The sequence below is a fragment of the Sus scrofa genome, chromosome 3, assembly GCF_000003025.6.
Source record: "Sus scrofa isolate TJ Tabasco breed Duroc chromosome 3, Sscrofa11.1, whole genome shotgun sequence".
Taxonomy (NCBI): Eukaryota; Metazoa; Chordata; class Mammalia; order Artiodactyla; family Suidae; genus Sus; species Sus scrofa.
In genome coordinates this window covers 113,911,565-113,929,664 of record NC_010445.4, presented here as the reverse complement: position 1 = coordinate 113,929,664, position 18,100 = coordinate 113,911,565, and the positions used below count along the sequence as shown (strand labels likewise).

The 18,100-nt window shown below is 50.9% G+C and overlaps 1 protein-coding gene across 2 annotated transcripts in view; it reads right to left on the bottom strand.

Moving 5' to 3' along the window:
- Positions 1-18,100, bottom strand: part of ADCY3 (adenylate cyclase 3) — a 94,049-nt gene that overhangs the window by 39,389 nt on the left and 36,560 nt on the right. For both annotated transcript variants that reach the window (XM_021087776.1, XM_021087777.1), the window contains exon 3: positions 7,644-7,793. In XM_021087776.1, coding sequence (XP_020943435.1) covers positions 7,644-7,793 — 150 coding nt within the window. The remainder of the gene's footprint in view (positions 1-7,643; positions 7,794-18,100) is intronic.

Genomic DNA, 18,100 nt, shown 5'->3' with positions numbered 1-18,100 from the left:
GTGGGGTGCAAATCTCAAGTTCAAGCTCACCGGCGGGGGCTTCCCCTCTGGTGTTAGGTCCTGGGGAGAGGAGAATGCACAGGATGCCGGGCGTGTGCAGGATCTAGTCTTCTGTTCTTATGGCAGGGACAGGAGGCTGCTGCCCTGCGCTGTCCCAAAGCTCGCCAGGCGCCTCTCTGGTTTTCCAAATCAAGGGTGGTTTGGGGTTTTCTCTTGGAGTGAGGGAAAGGTTTCTGGCTTAGATGGAGATGGTGTTTGCACATGTGGATGCACTGCACTGTACGATAGGGCTACCTCCATATTATAGGGTTTTCACCTCAACAAAAAGGAAAAAGAAAAAATCCAGCAAGCCCGAAAGCCTTTCCTAGCCAAGAACCCAATTCAACAATTAACATGCTTATTAAAAAAATATATATATATATTTGTTTCATTAGGGCCGCACCTGAAGTATATAGAAGTTCCCAGGCTAGAGGTCAAATCGGAGCTAGAGCTGCCAGCTTACACCACAGCCACAGCCACGCAGGCTCCAAGCCACACCTGTGACCTATATCACAGCTCATAGCAACACCAGATCCTTGACCCACTGAGTGAGGCCAGGGATCAAACCCGCATCCTCATGAATACTAGTGGGGTTTGTTACAGCTAAGCCACAACAGGAACCCCCAGCTGGGGTTTTCAAATAGGTATCCTTGGAGCCAGCAAGATTCAAACACAAAGTATTTTCTAGATAAACAAAGAAAACTTAGGAGTGTAAGTCAACTGTCCTTCATTGCTGGGAGGAGTGTAAACCAAAGGAGACAATTTGGTAATATTATTTTTGGCCATGCCTATGGAAGTTGCTCGGTCAGGGGCTGAACCTGGGCCACAGAAGCAACCCGAGCCACCGGATCCTTAACCAGCTGCACCACGAGGGAACTCCAAATTTGGTAATATTTATCAACCTTAAAAACACATGTGCCTGGTTCCTCAAAAGGTAAATACAGAACCACCATATGACCCAGCAACACCACTTCTGGGTTTAGACCCCCACAGACTTGGAAAGCAGGGACTCAAAAAGATGCTTGCACACCAATAGAGCAAAGCAGCATCATTCACACTGGCTAAAAGGTGAAGCCCATCACCAAGTGACTAGATGAACAAAACATGTCACATACACTCGATGACATATTATTCAGCCTTAAAATGGAAGGAAATTTTTTTTTTTTTGTCTTTTTTAGGGCCGCTCCTGAGGCATATGGAGGTTCCCAGGCTAGGGGTCGAATCAGAGCTGTAGTCACCGGCCTACACCAGAGCCACAGCAATGTGGGATCCGAGCCGCGTTTGCGACCTATACACAGCTCACGGCAATGCCAGATCCTCAACCCACTGAGCAAGGCCAGGGATCGAACCCGCAACCTCATGGTTCCTTGTCGGATTCGTTAACCACTGCACCACGATGGGAACTCCCATGGAAATTCTGACACACTGCAACATGGATGAACCTTGAAGACATTATTCTATGTGAAATAAATCAGTCACAAAAGGACAAAGACTGCAGGAATCTACTTCTGTGAGGCACCTAGAACAACCAAATTCATAAAGACAGAAAGAACAGTGGTTGCTGGGGCAAAGGGAGGGGAGGGTGAGGAGTTAATATTTAATGGGTTAGAGTTTCTGTTTGGGGTGATGAAAAGGCTCCAGAAACCATGAGTATTTCAGAGAACTAGAACAAAATATTTTAAAGTTTGTTTGGAAGCACAAAAGACCCAGAACAGCCAAAGCCATCCTGAGAAAGAAAAATGGAGCTGGAGGAATCAGGCTCCCTGACTTCAGACTATACTACAAAGCTACAGTCATCAAAACCATATGGTACTGTCACAAAGACAGAAATAGAGATCAGTGGAACAGCACAGAAAGCCCAGAATTAAACCCACGCACCTACAGCCAACTCATCTATGACAAAGGAGGCAAGAATATACAATGGAGAAAAGACAGCCTCTTCAATAAGTGGTGCTGGGAAAACTGGACAACCACATGCAAAAGAATGCAATTAGAACACTCCCTAACACCACACACAGAAATAACCTCAAAACGGATTAAAGACCTAAATTAGACCGGATACTATAAAACTCTTAGAGAAAACATAGGCCAAACATTCTCCGACATAAACCATGGCAATATCGTCTCAGATCCACTTCCTGGACTAATGACAATAAAACCCAAAATAAACAAATGGGACTTAATTCAACGTAAAAAGTTTCTGCACAGCAAAGAAAACCCTAAACAGAATGAAAACACAACCTACTGAATGGGAGAAAATAATGTGCAAAGGAACCAACTGACAAGGGATTCATCTCCAAAATTTAGAAACCAATAGTGTACAGCACTGTGAATGGACTTGATGCCACTAACCACACACCTCGAAATGGTTAAAATGGCAAGTTTTATGTTACGTATGGTTTACTAAGTAAATATACATATACATACATATGTACAATTTTAATAATGCACATGCCCTATGATCCAGCAATCTCATTTCTAGGTTTTTGATTTTCAGATTATATTTGCACATGCATAATAGAGTGTCCCTATAAAGATATCTATTACAGCAATATTTGCAGTAGCCTAATGTCTACCTACAGGAGCCCTTTTAAATAAATAACGTTACCTCTATATAACTTGCCCCAACAAGAAAGTCAGCCTGTTCTTTGAAGCTCTGGAGCCAGGCACTGACTTCTCTTGTTCTGAAAGTCCTGGCTGGCATCTTCTAATGTAAGGCTATTTCATTTATACTCACACTCCATTGGTTAGTGTAGCCACCTGCGCGATCTTAGCTAGGCCTTCTGGATAACTTGCTGCAGCATCTACATCAGCATTCGCTGCTCCACCTTGTACTCTGATGCTACAGAAGTGGCTTGTTTCCTTAAACCTCATGAACCAAGCTCTGCTAGCTTCAAACTTTTCTTGTGTAGCTTCCTCACCTCTCTCAGCCTTCAGAGAACTGAAGAGAGCTGGGGCCTTGCTCTCGATTAGGCTTTGGCTTCAGGGAATGTTGTGGCTGGTTCGATCTTCTGTCCAGGCCACCAAGACTTTCTCCATATCAGCAATACGGCTGTCCTGCTTTCTCACCATTTAAAAATGGAGCAGCACTTTTAAATTCCTTCCAAAACTCTTCCTTTGCATTCACAACGTGGCTAACTGGTGCAAGAGGCCGAGCTTCTAGCCTATCATGGCTTTTGATATGCATTTCTCACTACAGTTAACTATTCTAGTTTTTTATTTAAAGTGAGAGATGTGTGGCTCTTCCTTTCATTGGAACACTTAGAGGCCATGACAGGGTTATTAATTGGCCTAATTTCAATATTATTGTATCTTAGGGAACAGGGTGGCCCAAGGAGAGGGAGAGAGATGAGGGAATGGTCAGTGAGTGGGGCAGTCAGAACACGTATATTTAATAAGTTTGCCGTATCATGTGGGTGCAGCTCATGGTGTCCCCAATTACAAGAGTGACATCGAAGAGCCCTGATCAAAGATCACCATAACAGATATAATAATAATAATGAAAAAGTTTGGAGTAGGGTAAGAATTACCAAAATGGGACCAAGAGACATGAAAGAAGCCAATGCTATTGGGAAAAAAAACGGTGCTCATGGACTTGGACACAGGGTTGCCACGAACTTTCACTTTGCAAAAAAAAAAATCAATACCTGCCAACTGCAAAGTACAATAAGGTGAAGGGCAATAAGACGAGGAGTGTCCAGACACCAACATTTGGAAATTGAGGACCTCCGAGAGGATACACAAGAAAGATGGCAGCAGCTGTCTTAAGGATGGGGAGTGGATGATATGCAGGGGGAAACTTACTTTCCATGGTACATCCTTTTTCATACCTTTATAATACATATGCTTTTAGCTATTCAGACACACACTTTAAAACATTTTAAGGAGTTCCCGTTGTGGTCCAGTGGTAGTGAACCCGACTAGTATCCATGAGGACATGAGTTCGACAAACCTGGCATCTCTCAGTGGGTTAAGAATCCAGTATAGCTGTGAGCTGCGGTGTGGGCTGCAGATGCAGCTCAGATCCAGTACTGCTGTGGCTATGGTGTAGGCCGGCAGCTGCAGCCCCAATTTGACCCCTAGCCTGGGAACTTCCATGTGCCACAGGTGTAGCCCTTAAAAAAAAAATAAAAGAATAAAAGAAAAATTTTCCATAATGTCCAACTTTTGCTTCTTACTATTATAGAGGGGCTTGTATCTGTCAGACCAACCCTTTAGCCAAGAACAACAATAAATGATGGATAAAACACAAACTAACAGCCATCTGAAGACAATGGAAAACCACCAAGACAACTAGGACTTAAGGGACAAGATCTGGGGGAACAGAGACACATTTAAGTGAGCCCAACACACTCTGCCACTTTCTCCCTTGAGTCCAGGGTTGAGAGGTTGAAGAGGCAGCAATGGCTGGAGCTCTCAGAACTGGTAAGCAAGGACTCCGAGGCAGAGTAGCGGGGTGAGATCCCGGACAGAAAAGAACCATATAAAGTAACCCTGACTTTCTCTACCACTGCTCCCCTCAAATCATCTGCCAATCCCTAAGCTGCAAGGGGTAAGAGACCAAGAATCCGGGCAGAAAGTGACAGCTAAGAGGCTATATATAATCAAAGGATAGTTTAGGCAGTCCCTTAATGCTGGGGAATTCAGGGTCCCCCAAGAGGAGGACAAGCCTTTCAGTTAGAGACCCCTAAAGGGTTATTTCCTAAGAGTAAGCACAGAACAGAAACAGATAGCTCTTAGGCTAAAACCCAGCCTTAAATCTTCTCAACTCCCACACTGGATCAATCTGAGCTACCCCTACTATAAACATCTGCTTGTCAAAGACTTTAAAATCAGTGTTGAATATGGTCCTAAAAATAGTTGACAAAATGGAGAACTTAACTAGAAGACTTGAATCTATTTTTAAAAATCAAATGAAAATCCTGGAACTGCCAAAAATATGACACTGAAGTTAAGGAGTCAAGAGATGAGCTCGGAGTTCCCGTCGTGGCGCAGTGGTTAACGAATCCGACTAGGAACCATGAGGTTGCGGGTTCGGTCCCTGCCCTTGCTCAGTGGGTTAACAATCCGGCGTTGCTGTGAGCTGTGGTGTAGGTTGCAGACGCGGCTCGGATCCTGCGTTGCTGTGGCTCTGGCATAGGCCGGTGGCTACAGCTCCGATTTGACCCCTAGCCTGGGAACCTCCATATGCCGCGGGAGCGGCCCAAGAAATAGCAACAACAACAACAAAAAAAGACAAAAGACAAAAAAAAAAAAAGACAAAAAAAAAAAAAAAGTGGGCTTTGAAGTCCTTCAATAAAGAGATGAGCTCAACCACTGATTTGACAAAGTAGAAGAGAGGATTAGTAAACTGGACATTAAGTCAGTAAAAATATTCAGTCTGAAGCAGAGAAAGAAAAAAAGGAAGACTAGGGGAAAAAAGACCCAGAGATTTTTTTTTTGTCTTTTTGCCTTTTCAAGGGCCACTCCTGAGACACATGGAGGTTCCCAGGCTAGGGGTCAAATCAGAGCTGTAGCCACCGGCCTATACCACAGCCACAGCAATGTGGGATCCAAGCCGCATCTGCAACCTACATGACAGCTCATGGTGATGCCGGATCCTTAACCCACTGAGCGAGGCCAGGGATCGAACCCACCACCTCATGGTTCCTAGTCGGATTCATTAACCACTGAGCCATGATGGGAACTCCGAGATTTATGGAACATTCTAAAAATGTCTAATAAAGGCATATCATACAATAATTTATATAATATCATGTAGCAATTATACTTCAATAAGCAAGTAAATAACAAAAGGAATGACAGTATATCTTACAACCGGCATTATGATGGAAGCCCGAGGAGGGGAAGGACACCTTCAAAGGACAGAAAGTAAAAAATCCAACAAACTAAAAATCTATATCTGACAAAAATTGACTTTCAGAACTGAAACCAAAATAAACGCATTTCCAGCAAAATTATAAATGGAGAGAATTTAGTGCCAACATTACATGAAAAGCAATTTTTTTTAATTTTATTTTTGCTTTTTAGGGCCGCACCCATGGCATATGGAGGTTCCCAGGCTAGGGGTCAAATCAGAGCTGTAGCCACTGGCCTACACCACAGCCACAGCAACACCGGATCCTTAACCCATTGAGTGAGGCCAGGGATCGAACCTGCCGCAGCCTCATGGTTCCTAGTAGGATTCATTTCCACTGTGCCACAATGGGAACTCCTGTGCATTTTTTTTTTTAGCTTTTTTTTTTTTTTCCTGTGGCCACACCTGTGGCATCCAGAAGTTCCCAGGCCAGGGATCAAAGCCAAGCCAACACAGTGATAACACCAAGCCCTTAACTGCTAGACCACCTGGAAACTTTGCATTTCTTTCCTTCTTTTTTTCTTTTTTTTTTTTTTTTTAACTGTAGAGAACCTAGAGAGATGCCTCTGCAAACAAGAACCAAGAGACCAAATACAAACAAGAACCAAGGCTGTAAAAAAAAAAACAACAAAAAAACACAGAAATTAAACAATGCCCTTCAAGGGACTCAATAAAGCCAGTAAAGCAGAATCCTTTAAATACGTTAAAGCCACAGCAACTGTAACCACAAGATACTGGGCAACAGAGAAGGGGACCAATGTGATGGGCCCTTTGTCACACGGAGCTCAGGAAGGTTCCCCTTCTAGAGCCTGTCTGCTGAAAGACATGAGCCCGAAGCCCAGCTCAGAAGCTTCCAGATCTCACTGGTAAACAGAGAAAGAACATCCCCAGACAGAGGCAGCAGGACACATCAGCTGAATGACGCGGTGTGTGCCTCACACGGCACCGTCGAGGGAGCGCGAGGCCTCCCACTGGGACCCGCAGCTACGGCCCCACCCGCGTGGCAGCGTCTTCAACCACAGCCACTTCAGCGCACCCACAGAAACCAGCCAACAGCACCACTGGAACCCAAAGCGACATGGTCCCCAGAGCACAGAGGCACAGACTTTCAACCTATGAGTTTGTTCAGGGGAAGACAACCTACGGATAACAGGAACGTGGTGGACGGAATTTCTTAAGACCTTCGAAAAGCATCTGAAATGCAGCCAGGCCGAAAAGTACTGCAAAGACTGAGTCACACGAGATCTGGCTGGAGGAGGGCCAGGACACAAAGAGCAGGGACAGCAGGCGCCTGCCTCCCTCCCCTCGATGGAAGAGGCAAAGAGTGGGGGCCCTGGGGTGGGGGCTGGCTTTGCATCTTCATAAATGACAGCGCAGGAGAAGGCGGTGGGGAGAGTGCCCTCGGGGCAAAGGGAACAGCACCCATGGAGGAGGCTGAGAGGCGGACAGACTTCTCCCAGAAGGACCTCCGAGACCAGGGGATGTGGGTGCTGACCCCTGACTGCCGCAGGGAGAGCAGCCCCAAGCGAGCACCCAGTAGATGCGCAGTGAGCATGTGCCCTTGCACAGCCAGGAGTGGCAGAGGGAGCCAGCGAAAGATAACACAGAGGGATGCCTCCGGAGAAAAAGAATGAGAACTCCGAGCCCCATGGGGCCCCCGCAGCACCTGGGCTCACTCCTTCCAACAGGCCTTGCGCCTGGACCCCGGGCTGGCATTGTCCCCCAGGCCACCCCCAAAGAGCCTCACCTGCTGCTGGCTCTGCTCCTCCAGGTTCATCTTCACCTCCAGCGACTGGCGGGCCTCCAGGAAGGCTTTGCGGTGCTTGCGGTCCGCCATGTAGTAGGACATGATGCCCACGACGATGGCACACAGGTAGAGGAAGACGTTGGCCAGGATCTGTACCCAAGGGGGAGAAGAGGACAAAGGGTCAAGGCATGTCTTCGGGAGCGAGATGGAGGTGGTGGGCCAGCAGTGACCACGATTCAACCCCAAGTTGCCCAGGCTCCAGGGACGTCTCCAGCACAGTTTCTGACCCCCGAGGGGTATGGAGGTCCCAGGAGTAGAGCCTGCCCCACTGCCATGGATGGGTGACACCTGGACGGCTGGCCGGGGACTGCTGTTCCCCTTCCCACAGTAGCAAAGCTGGCTGATGCCGGCCAGCTGCGAGGCCTGAACAGTCCCTCAGCCGCTCATCCTGTCACTCGCTCACCTGTGCAACCACCACTGTGGAGCCCTGACTTCTCAGATGCCCGCGGGCGCTGTGCTGACTGGTTGGGGAGGAACGTGAACTAAGCCCACGTCCAGGGGCCAGGCGTGTACAGTCCTAACAGCTGCAGGTGCAATGGGATGTCACAGGAGACCAGAAGAGGTCCTAGGCTGACTCAGTTATGACAGGGCCACCTAACTCGTATGCCATGGGTTACAGGTTTCTGGGATTCCCATGCCTCCTCTGAGCCAACCCCACCTTCCAGCAGGAGAGTGGGTGGCCAATGCCAGCCTCGGGGCTCATGAGGAACTGAAGCCACAGTGAGGGCTGAAGACCGGGTTTGGGACCTGACTTCATCCTGTGAAGTCAGTTTATTGGCACCAAGGGCTTCTTTGGGCATCAAGAACCGTTCCCCTGTCCCTGGTCCCTCATCTGCTCCCACAGGCTGTCAGAGCCAACCCTGGCTATGGACGGGAACATTCAAACCACGCCTGCCCTCCTGGTGCTGGCTGCTGCCCGCTCCAATCTTTGACCTGACTGGGCCCCACCTGGGGCTGGACCAGGGTCTAATTCCTCTCATTTCTCCAAGACCACTGGCCGTGAACCTGTTCCAAAAAGGCCTGTTTCCAGGTCTGGTGCCTCCCACGCCCCCCAAGACGGCCCCATGCTCCCTGCCTTGATTCCTGAGGTCCTGCCAGAGGGGGACAGACCCTTTCTGCGAAGGGTGTGGTCTCTCTAGCAGCAGTTAGGAGGTGAGGGCAGGAAGGGAGGCAGAAATTCTTAGTTGCCGGCCCCAGGGGAAGAAAAGATTGGCCCAGCAGCACATAATGAATTTGGGGGTAGATGAAAACTGTAGGGAAGTCAATTTCAGATTTGCAAATAAGATGGTTTAATGGACAATTCAGGGAAGTTGACTCTAACATTAATTCTCTGGCTCCTCTTGGCTAGAGTCTTGCCTCTGACTGTTTTTATGCTTCATGAGGGCTGCTGGTCAATACTAACCATGAGGATGCACCACCGCAGCCAAAGCTTCTCGAAGAGTCGTACGTGGGCACCCGTCTGAGCTGGGGGCGGGGGGGCGGGGGGGCAGCTCCCAAAAGCCCGCTAAGGAATGAACTCACTGGCAGGTGAGGTGCGTCCTCGTGCTGGCCGTCAAGACACGGGGTGTAGACTTTACAAGCATGTCAGACGGTGGGCTCTGGCCACTAACAGCCCGCTGTACTCCTGGACCCGGGCAGCCCTGACCACCTACACTGTCTGTGGGCAAGCAGGTGATTTCTCGGTCGCGTGGAACGTCTCCCAGGCCTTCTTCTGGACCGTGACAGCCCATTCCCACCTGAGCGGTCCATAGCAGGGCAGCCACGGGCCAACTCAGGAAACACCTGATAATCCGAAAAGCTGCTCAGTTATCACCCATGTTCAGGGAGTCACAGCACATCACCAGATCACTGGGTCTCCAAGCCAGTCTAGTGTGAGATCCAGGAACCTGCAGCAGCCCAGAGGCCACCCTCCTGTGTGAACCCTCAAGTTCATGGGGCAGGAAGCTGGTGGACAGGGTCAGGCTGCACCCCACACATCCTCCAGCAGCAGCACGCCGCCAAAGCCCACCAGGGTCCAATACAGCAGCTCCCATGCCAAGGGTCTCCAGGCAGGCGGAGCTCAGAGCCCGAAGGGGCAACGGAGGAGCTGCACGCAGAGGAGCGGTGCATCTGGACCCCACACCTGCCAATGCTGGTGACTGAACCGATCTGGGACTACAGGCCTGTCTCTGCCCGGGCCATAGCCAGTCTGGGCTGTCACACCATTGGGGACAGAGCTCCACACTTGGGGGTCTTCCTGACTCCACAAACGGGCCCTGCTCGGTCACCACACGAGGACAGATGAGGTGGGCTCTATAAAATGTATGGTGTCAGGAATTACTGCTGTCATCACCCAATGGGGCATCCACCTAAGAAAACCAAACTTGCAGAAAGACCATCAGAGAGCGTCTCTAGCAGAAGTTTCCCACCAAAGATTATAATTCAAAGAGTAGAATAGGGAGTTCCCACTGTGGCTCAGCAGTAACGAACCCAACTAGTATCCATGAGGATGCGGGTTTGATCTCTGGCTTCGCTCAGTGGGTTATGGATCCAGTGTTGCCGTGAGCTGTGGTGTAGGTTGCAGATGGGGCTCAGATCCTGCGCTGCTTCGGCTGTGGCACAGGCTGGCAGCTGTGGTTCTGATTCGACCCCTGGCCTGGGAACCTCCATAGGCTGCAGATGAGGCCCTAAAAAGAAAAACAAAACGAAATGAAACAAAACCAAAGAGGAGAATAGGATTCTGGTTTGGTTCAGGCCTGGGCACCACCTATGCAGGACAACACTCCTTTCATTGAACTGCATGTATTTTATTTATTTATTTATTTATTTTAGTTGTTGTTGTTGTTTTTGTCTTTTTGCCTTTTCTAGGGCTGCTCCTGTGGCATATGGAGGTTCCCAGGCTAGGGGTCTAATCGGAGCTATAGCCACCGGCCTATGCCAGAGCCAAGCAACACAGGATCCGAGCTGCATCTGCAACCTACACCACAGCTCACGGCAATGCCATATCCTTAACCCAATGGGCGAGGCCAGGGATCGAACCCGCCACCTCAGGGTTCCTAGTTGGATTCATTAACCACTGCGCCACAACGAGAACTCCAAACTGCATGTATTTTAAAAGAAAACTCATTTTTGCACTTGATACAGATGATATAGAAATAAATTCGAGAGGAGCCCTGGACTCTGGCAATGCCCCTCGCCAGCCAGGTCATTTGCCAGGCCTAAAAACCTCCCTGAGCTCCAGTTTCATCATCCATGAGCTGAGGGAGGGACTGACTCATCTCAAAGGTCCCTCAGTCCCAACACAGGTTGGTCCTCATCAGATCTCACTTCTGAGGACAAAGGTTGGGACTGGAGATGACCTGGTCCCCAGAGGCCACGGGAAGGAAGCTGGAAGGAAGACAGCAGGTGAGTTCGAGGTTGGCCAGAGTGCCCATGCTGCCTCCCCTGCCCCGAGCTGCCCTGGTCACAGACACCTCATCTTCTTCCCGGCCTGTGCTCTCGGCTCCCACAACCGGGCCATGCGCTGGAGTGCCAGGTGGGTCCTGCAGGTGCCACCCTGCCAGGGAATTCCCTGCCACTTTCCAATGAGCGCATCTGCTTCCGGACCATTCTCCCAACAGTGCCAGGACTTGGGTCTCTTAGAGCACCCCCAATTCTCTGCAGTTGCCTCAATGTAGAAAGGGCCCTCGGGGGTGCTGCTGCTCTGGTCCACCCCCAGCTCTCTCACGCAGCCGTGGCTATGAGGCCGGGAGGCCGAGGCGGGGAGAGGCTCAGCCCAGGGCGACAGGCTGACTCTCAGCCTCCACGTCCGGGACACAAATCCAATAGGGTGTTGCTGCCAAGCCAGGGAGACCTCCAACCAAGGAAGTGGGGGGTCTGCGCTGGGGAGGAGGGCTGGGGGTGAGCAGGAGCTGCCCTGCAACGCCATCCCCTGGGGTGATGGTGGTCCCGCTGGCTCCACCCCAGAGGTGCTCAGGTGACTGGCAGGCAAGGGCGTGGCCATGATGTGCAGCCGGGACTGGGAGCCCACACGCCTGGCCTCAGGTCCCTGTAGCATCACCTTAGGTCCTAGACTCGGGCATGTCCTTCACCCGCCTTATCGCATTTACTCTTCCCAAGGCAGGCAATGTTATTCCAATTTTACAGGAGAAGGAACTGAGACCAAAGGCTCAAAACTAGACGAGCCCTCGTCTCTCATTACCCTACGATGCAAAACCCCACCCTACAAGCACCCCTCAGCTTATTTACATATTTACGACCCCACCTTTCCCCAGAAAGGACTTCAGGCATCTTTTAAACTAACATTATAATTCCTGCCCTAAAGCACTTACCATGAGCTGCTCACATTTTTCACCTGAAACAAAGCCGTAAGTCTATAGATCTTCACAATCATCAGGATTACCTCTGGGCTCTGACAATCCTAAATTACCTGTTTCATATTTATAAAGGGGGGTGTGCCTCGCTTAGCCAAAGGGGGTGCTCCTCAAAACACGCTCAAAACTTGCTCAACAAAAATGAGTTTTGTCCAGAGTTTCCATTGTGGCTCAGTGGGTTGAGGATCCGGTGTTGCCGTGAGCCGTGGTGTAGGTCGCAGAGGTGGCTTGGATCTGGTGTTGCTGCGGCTGTGGGGTAGGCTGGTGGCAAAAGCTCCGATTAGACCCCTAGCCTGGGAACCTCCATATGCCGCAGGTGCGGCCATAAAAAGACAAAAACAAAAAAAACAAAAAGGGTTTTGTTCCTTCCACAGGGAGCCAGCACCAGCACCGAGGCGTGCACAGTGACCAGGACTCCATCCAAGTCCAGGAGCCTGATGCTAGCTGGAGAAGGCGCAGGTCCAGGGAAAAAACAATGACGGTCGGGGTGGGGGGGGGCAGCCATCATTTCCTGACACTGGTCTGTGTTGCCTCCTGCTTTTTAAGAGCTGCAGACCCAGGAACATCTTTGGCCATCAAGGAAAGCCTGAACCCTAGAGAGAATCTGACATGTGTGCCCCTCGTGCAGAGGACAAATGGGCTTCTCCCAGCTGAGCCTGGAGCTGTGCTGATCCGGGATTGAGTATCCCATGCGCCCAGCCAGTGGGGGAGGGGGCTTCCTTTTCCGAGCTCCCTTCTCCCCCAGGGCTGGCTTCCCTGCACCCACTTCACAAATACCTCCCACTGACCCCAGCCATTCCCGGCCCAGGTGGCAGCCTCTCCTCTCCCTCCCTCCCTCTCCATCCCCTCTGCATCCTCCTCACACAGACGGGGCACTGCTGTCCTCACCTCCCCCCCTCCCCCGCCCCGGTCCCCAGAGCCTCATCTCGCACTGGGTGCTCAGGAACCAAGAGCCGCGGGGCTGGACCAACCAGGTGGCGAAACCACGTCACAGACTCACCCCTGCCTCGACCCCTTCAGCCTGGTCAGCAGACAAGAAGCCATCAGACAGCCAACCTCCTGGTCCCCACCCACTCCCCGGAACCCAGGCTTCTAATCAATATCCCATCAATGGTGCCCCCACCCCCCCCCAAGAACACAGGACTGAGATTCAACCGCTCCCAGGACGGTGCAGACCCCCAGGATGGCAGGTGGCGGGACAGTCTCAGAAATACCCAGAGTCCAAGACACAGCATTCCAAGCGGGGAGGGCTGGGGGTTGCGTTCATCCAGGGAGAAGCAAGATGGGGCCAGAGAGAGACGGGGTCTCGGAAACACAAAGATGGGCTCTGATGCCTCAGCCAGTGGACGAGCGTGGCCAGGCTTCTCCTCTCTGTCCCTGGACAGTCACCCGAACGACGAACGTGGGGAGCCCCGGCTCCCCTTCCCGTCTCTAAGAGCGAGCGGGACCCCCTGTGCAGACCTTCCGCCTGGCGCCAGTTCATGCCACCGCCTCCCCCGTGACATCCCCTAGACTGGCAGCAGTCTTATTTCAAAAGAATTGTTTTTTCTTTTAAACACCAGAGTTTTAAAATAATGAATAAAATGAATGAATCTCCCAAGTGGGTAAACATTCGGACTATAGCTGCATCTAACCCACGACAGCTGGATCGAGTGTTTACAATACCCCAGCTCAGAAATGCAGCCAGGAGAACATTCCTTTACCAAACGCTTCCTCTTAGAATCTGATGGGTCACCATATCCTGCACATTTTCGAAGGGCCCACAGGGACAGGGGCTGCTCTGGGGAGGGCACCCCCAGCGGAGGTAGGCCAGTGGCTCAAGGGCCTAGGCTGATCTTTCTTTATAAACTCATCCTGGCCTGCGGATTCTAGAACATTCCCGAACTGAGGCAAAGAGACTGAGGGAGAGACAACAGGTCTGCGGTGTCCATGACCATGTCGGCTGCCCCTGGAGACTTTGCGATGCTCTGCTGCTGGGGCGAGGCCTCTGTTCATTAAAGCTTAGGTGTTTTGGAAAAAAAAAAAAAAAACTCCCCAAGGAGCTGCGGGGTAGGAAGGAGGAGGCGAGAAGGCACCTCCCCAACCTAAGGGACGCCACGCTCTCTGCAGACCCGGGGCGGGGCCTCCTAGTGTAGGACTGCGTGGCAAAGAGGTTCAGCTGTGCAGTCACACAGACCTCACACACCACCGGCAGGCTGTGTGGCCTGAAGCAAGGGGCTTAACCTCTCTGAGACTTGGCCTCCTCATCCTCATCCCTGACGGCTGTTCCAGGAAGATTAAAAGAGAAATGCGAGGCCCACCTAACAGAGGGCTTGGTGCGGAATATGTTCTTAATGACTTTTTTTTTCCTTTTCTTCCAGAGAGGAAAAGGGAAACTGGTACCTAACAACGCATTTTAATGAAGTTTTATAAGAACCTTCATATTCATTATTGCATTTGTTTGTTACAATAGGCAAAGTTTTTTTGTTTTGTTTTGTTTTGTTTGTTTTGTCTTTATAGGGCCGCACCAGCAGCATATGGAGGTTCCCAGGCTAGGGATCGAACTGGAGCTACAGCTGCTGGGCTCCACCACAGCCACAGCATTGTGGGATCCTTAATCCACTGAGCGAGGCCAGGGATCGAACCTGTGTCCTCATGGATGCAGTCAGATTCGTTTCCATTGAACCATGTTGGGAACTCTGAAGTTTTCTTATTCTCATTTTGTGTCAGAGACTTGAAGCCCAGAGAAATCACGTGACGAGCCCACAGTCTCCCAGCAGTGCTGACAATGGAACCCAGGTCTCCTTCCTCTTTTTCTCCCCTCAACAAGCACAGACTTTGAACTTCACAATATTTAAAAAAAAAAAAAAAGGTTCTAGGAGCTCCCACTGTGGCACAATGGGATCAGCAGTGTCTTGGGAGGGCTGGGTTCAATCCCTGGACCGGCGCAGTGGGTTAAGGATCCGGCACTGCTGTGGTAGCAGCTTGGATCTCATCCCTGGCTCAGGAGTTCCATATGCCCAGCAAGGGGTGGCCAAAAAAAGAGAAAAAAAAAAAAAAAACAAAACTCTGTCCCAGCAGACTGAACATCAGAAGCCAGCCTGACCAGGCACACGTGGCCTTGAGGGCAGGTCCACCGCTGCTTTCTTGCCCAGCAAGCACGCTACCTGGTCACGAGTCCAGTATCCCATACGCTACTGTCTCCTTAGCGGAGCTGCGCTGAGGCTCAGCAGAGGCTGGGTGAAGCCCGAGGCGCTGGGGTCCCCAGGGGGCCCAGACCCAGTGAGGACCTGGAGCATCTACAGAGGGGGGAGGTCTACAGACAGTGGGGTGATGCTCCTGGGCTGTCCTGGAGCAAACTAGCATCCTTGTCCCCAGAGACGACTGGGGTCTGCAGTAACCGTGACCCCGCTCAACACAACGCAAGGTCCCAGCCCGGGCACCGTGACACGCCCTTCCAAGCTGGACCCCCGTCCACCACGCCCCTCAAAACAGAAGGGCCTCCAGAAGCTTCCTACTTGTTTAACAAAGCTTGGACATGCCTCTGCTAGAAGACACTTAATGTTTGGCCTCTTCCGCAACAAAGAGGACGTTGGAGATAGGCACCCGGTCACCTTGACACGTGCTGCAAGGTCCCTCATGACCTGCTGGGTGGCCAGAACCGCCTCCCAGACTGCACTTACAACCCTCGGGGGGTCCACTCCAGACTGAGACATCATGGCTCCCCCAGAGCCGTGGAACAGGGCAGCCCTGACCACTGGGCTCCAGTGTCACTCCTGTGTCTTGTACCTGGCTACTGCCCGCCAGGCTCCCCTTGCTCCAGCCACACCGGGCATCTCGCTCCAATCCTCAAACACGATGTGCTATTTCAGGGCTCTTCAGCCCTAAGCAGAACATCCGCCCCCGCACCCTGCCAGCTCAGGGCCACACGATGTGACGATGCCCTGATTTAACCGGGCCAAGCCCCGACTCGTCCCTCAGAAACTGTTAGTTGCTGTCGCCATTTCAAGATTATGTCCACACCCCTCCCTGATTCCCCAAACAGAACTCTCCATGTGTCCATCCATTCACCAACCAATGCAGTGAGTGCCCACCCTGTGCCAGGCAGGTGCTTGGGATTTAGCAGCAAATAAGGCAGCAAGAGTCCCTGCTGTCGTGGGGTGATGATCTGGTAACAATACACAAATAACAAATGAATAATTCAACAACAAGAGTATCCAAACTCAGCAGAGAACAAAAACAATAAAATGACTGGGCAGCTGGTTTAGACTGAGTGAGGGAGGGAGAGCGCGGGCCGATTCTTCAGTCCCTTGCGGAGCACAGCGCAGCCACGCCCTTGCCACTGCCCCATGGAAAGGGACGTGTTCCTCCCACCTGCTGACTCTGACCACTTGATCTGCTTTGGCCAATGGATGCCAGTGCACATGACACGACCACATTTTTGAAATGCGTTTGCTTCCCCCGTGTGCTTTGGCTGGTCTGATGAGAGCAACACACACCAAAAGCTCACTGGTCCAGCAGAATGAGAGACCCATGGAGCCAAAGTGAACTCAAGCCACAGCTTGGAGCTGAACCCAGCCTAGATCCGTCATGTGAGCATGAAATATGTGGCTGTGAGCCTTTGCGTTTGGGGCTGTTTGTTACACAGCACTGGGGGAAAACAACTGACTATGGTTAGGTGGTTGGGACAGGTCTCTCCCCAAAGCGGTGTCATTTAAACTGAGATATGAATGACCAAAAAGACTCAGTCACAAAAGATCAGAAGAAAGGGCCTCCTGGATGGAGAAGACACTGTGCAAAGGCCTCTTTGCCGTGAGACAAGCCTCCCGCCCCACCTCCTGGGCAGCTGCATGTATCATGCAAAGAAGCAAGGAGCACCGGAAGTCAGGGTGTGGTGCTTACGCACACTTGCAGTCACAGGGCCTGGCACAGCTACTGGCACAGAGCAAAAGTCAGCTGCACAAACGGCTACAGGAGAATGAAGCCGACAGGAGAGTCCATTCTCCACTTAGGGAGAGACCCAAAGTCCAGCTACAGAAAGGCTGGACCAGCCGTTCTCAACTGGGTGTGGTGGTGATCTGGGGCCCCTAGGGACCATCTGGCAAGGTGTCTGGGGACATGACTGATTGTCACGACGGTGGTGGGGGTTGCTCCTGGCATCTACCCAGTGGAGCCAGGGATGCTTCTGAACATTCTACAGCACAGGGCAGTCCCCAAGTGCAGAAATGTCCACCGCCAAATGTCAACAGATCTGAGGCTGAGAAACCCTGGCCCAGGGCAATGCCTTCTCCCTTTCTGATTCCTGAGTCATGCTTCACATGAAACATTCTTAAGTTTCTGTATTGCAGAACAGAACTCTGAGAACAAAGATAGAACAAGGAAATTTATTTTTACATCCATTGCAGACCCTGTGGGCTAAAAGGGCGATACTACTGATATCTGTTGAACATAAGAACACGGCAGCTTGATAAATGCACTCATGATGGGAGAAGGCCCAAGTGTCAGGGCTAGAGACAATTAAGACCAGAGAAGGGGACCCCAACGGTCTCCCTGGAGGAGAAGATGCAGGAAGAGCATCTCGCAGTTGGCATTTTATACTGACCAAGGGATTATTCGCTGGACGTCTTTAGACCGTGTTAGGGGGAGTCAGTGAGCCCTTCAAATTACGGGCAGAAGTATGTTTTGCTCTTTTCTGCAGAGCAAAGTCCATTGCTTTCACCAGATCCTCAAACGGGTCTGTTAGCCCAGGTGATTAAGAAACACAAAACTCATCAAAAGCTGCCCATGCCCTCTTGCGGCTGCACCACAGAAACAGAAGACATTAGGTCACAGCATTTTGTGTCTCTTCTTACCGCTGTGACCCCATCAGTCACCTTGGTCTTTTTCTGCAGGCCACATCGTTCTCATTCTACTTGCAGGAATCTATTTTAAAATGTTCAATCATGTTTGGCTTCAGATTTTTTTTTTTTTTTTAACTCAATCCTCCTGAATCCTTGCTAAGTGGTGGACCCTGTGCTGGGCCCTGGAGAGTGAAAAAAAGGACCTCAAGAGTTCAAGTTTGGAGTT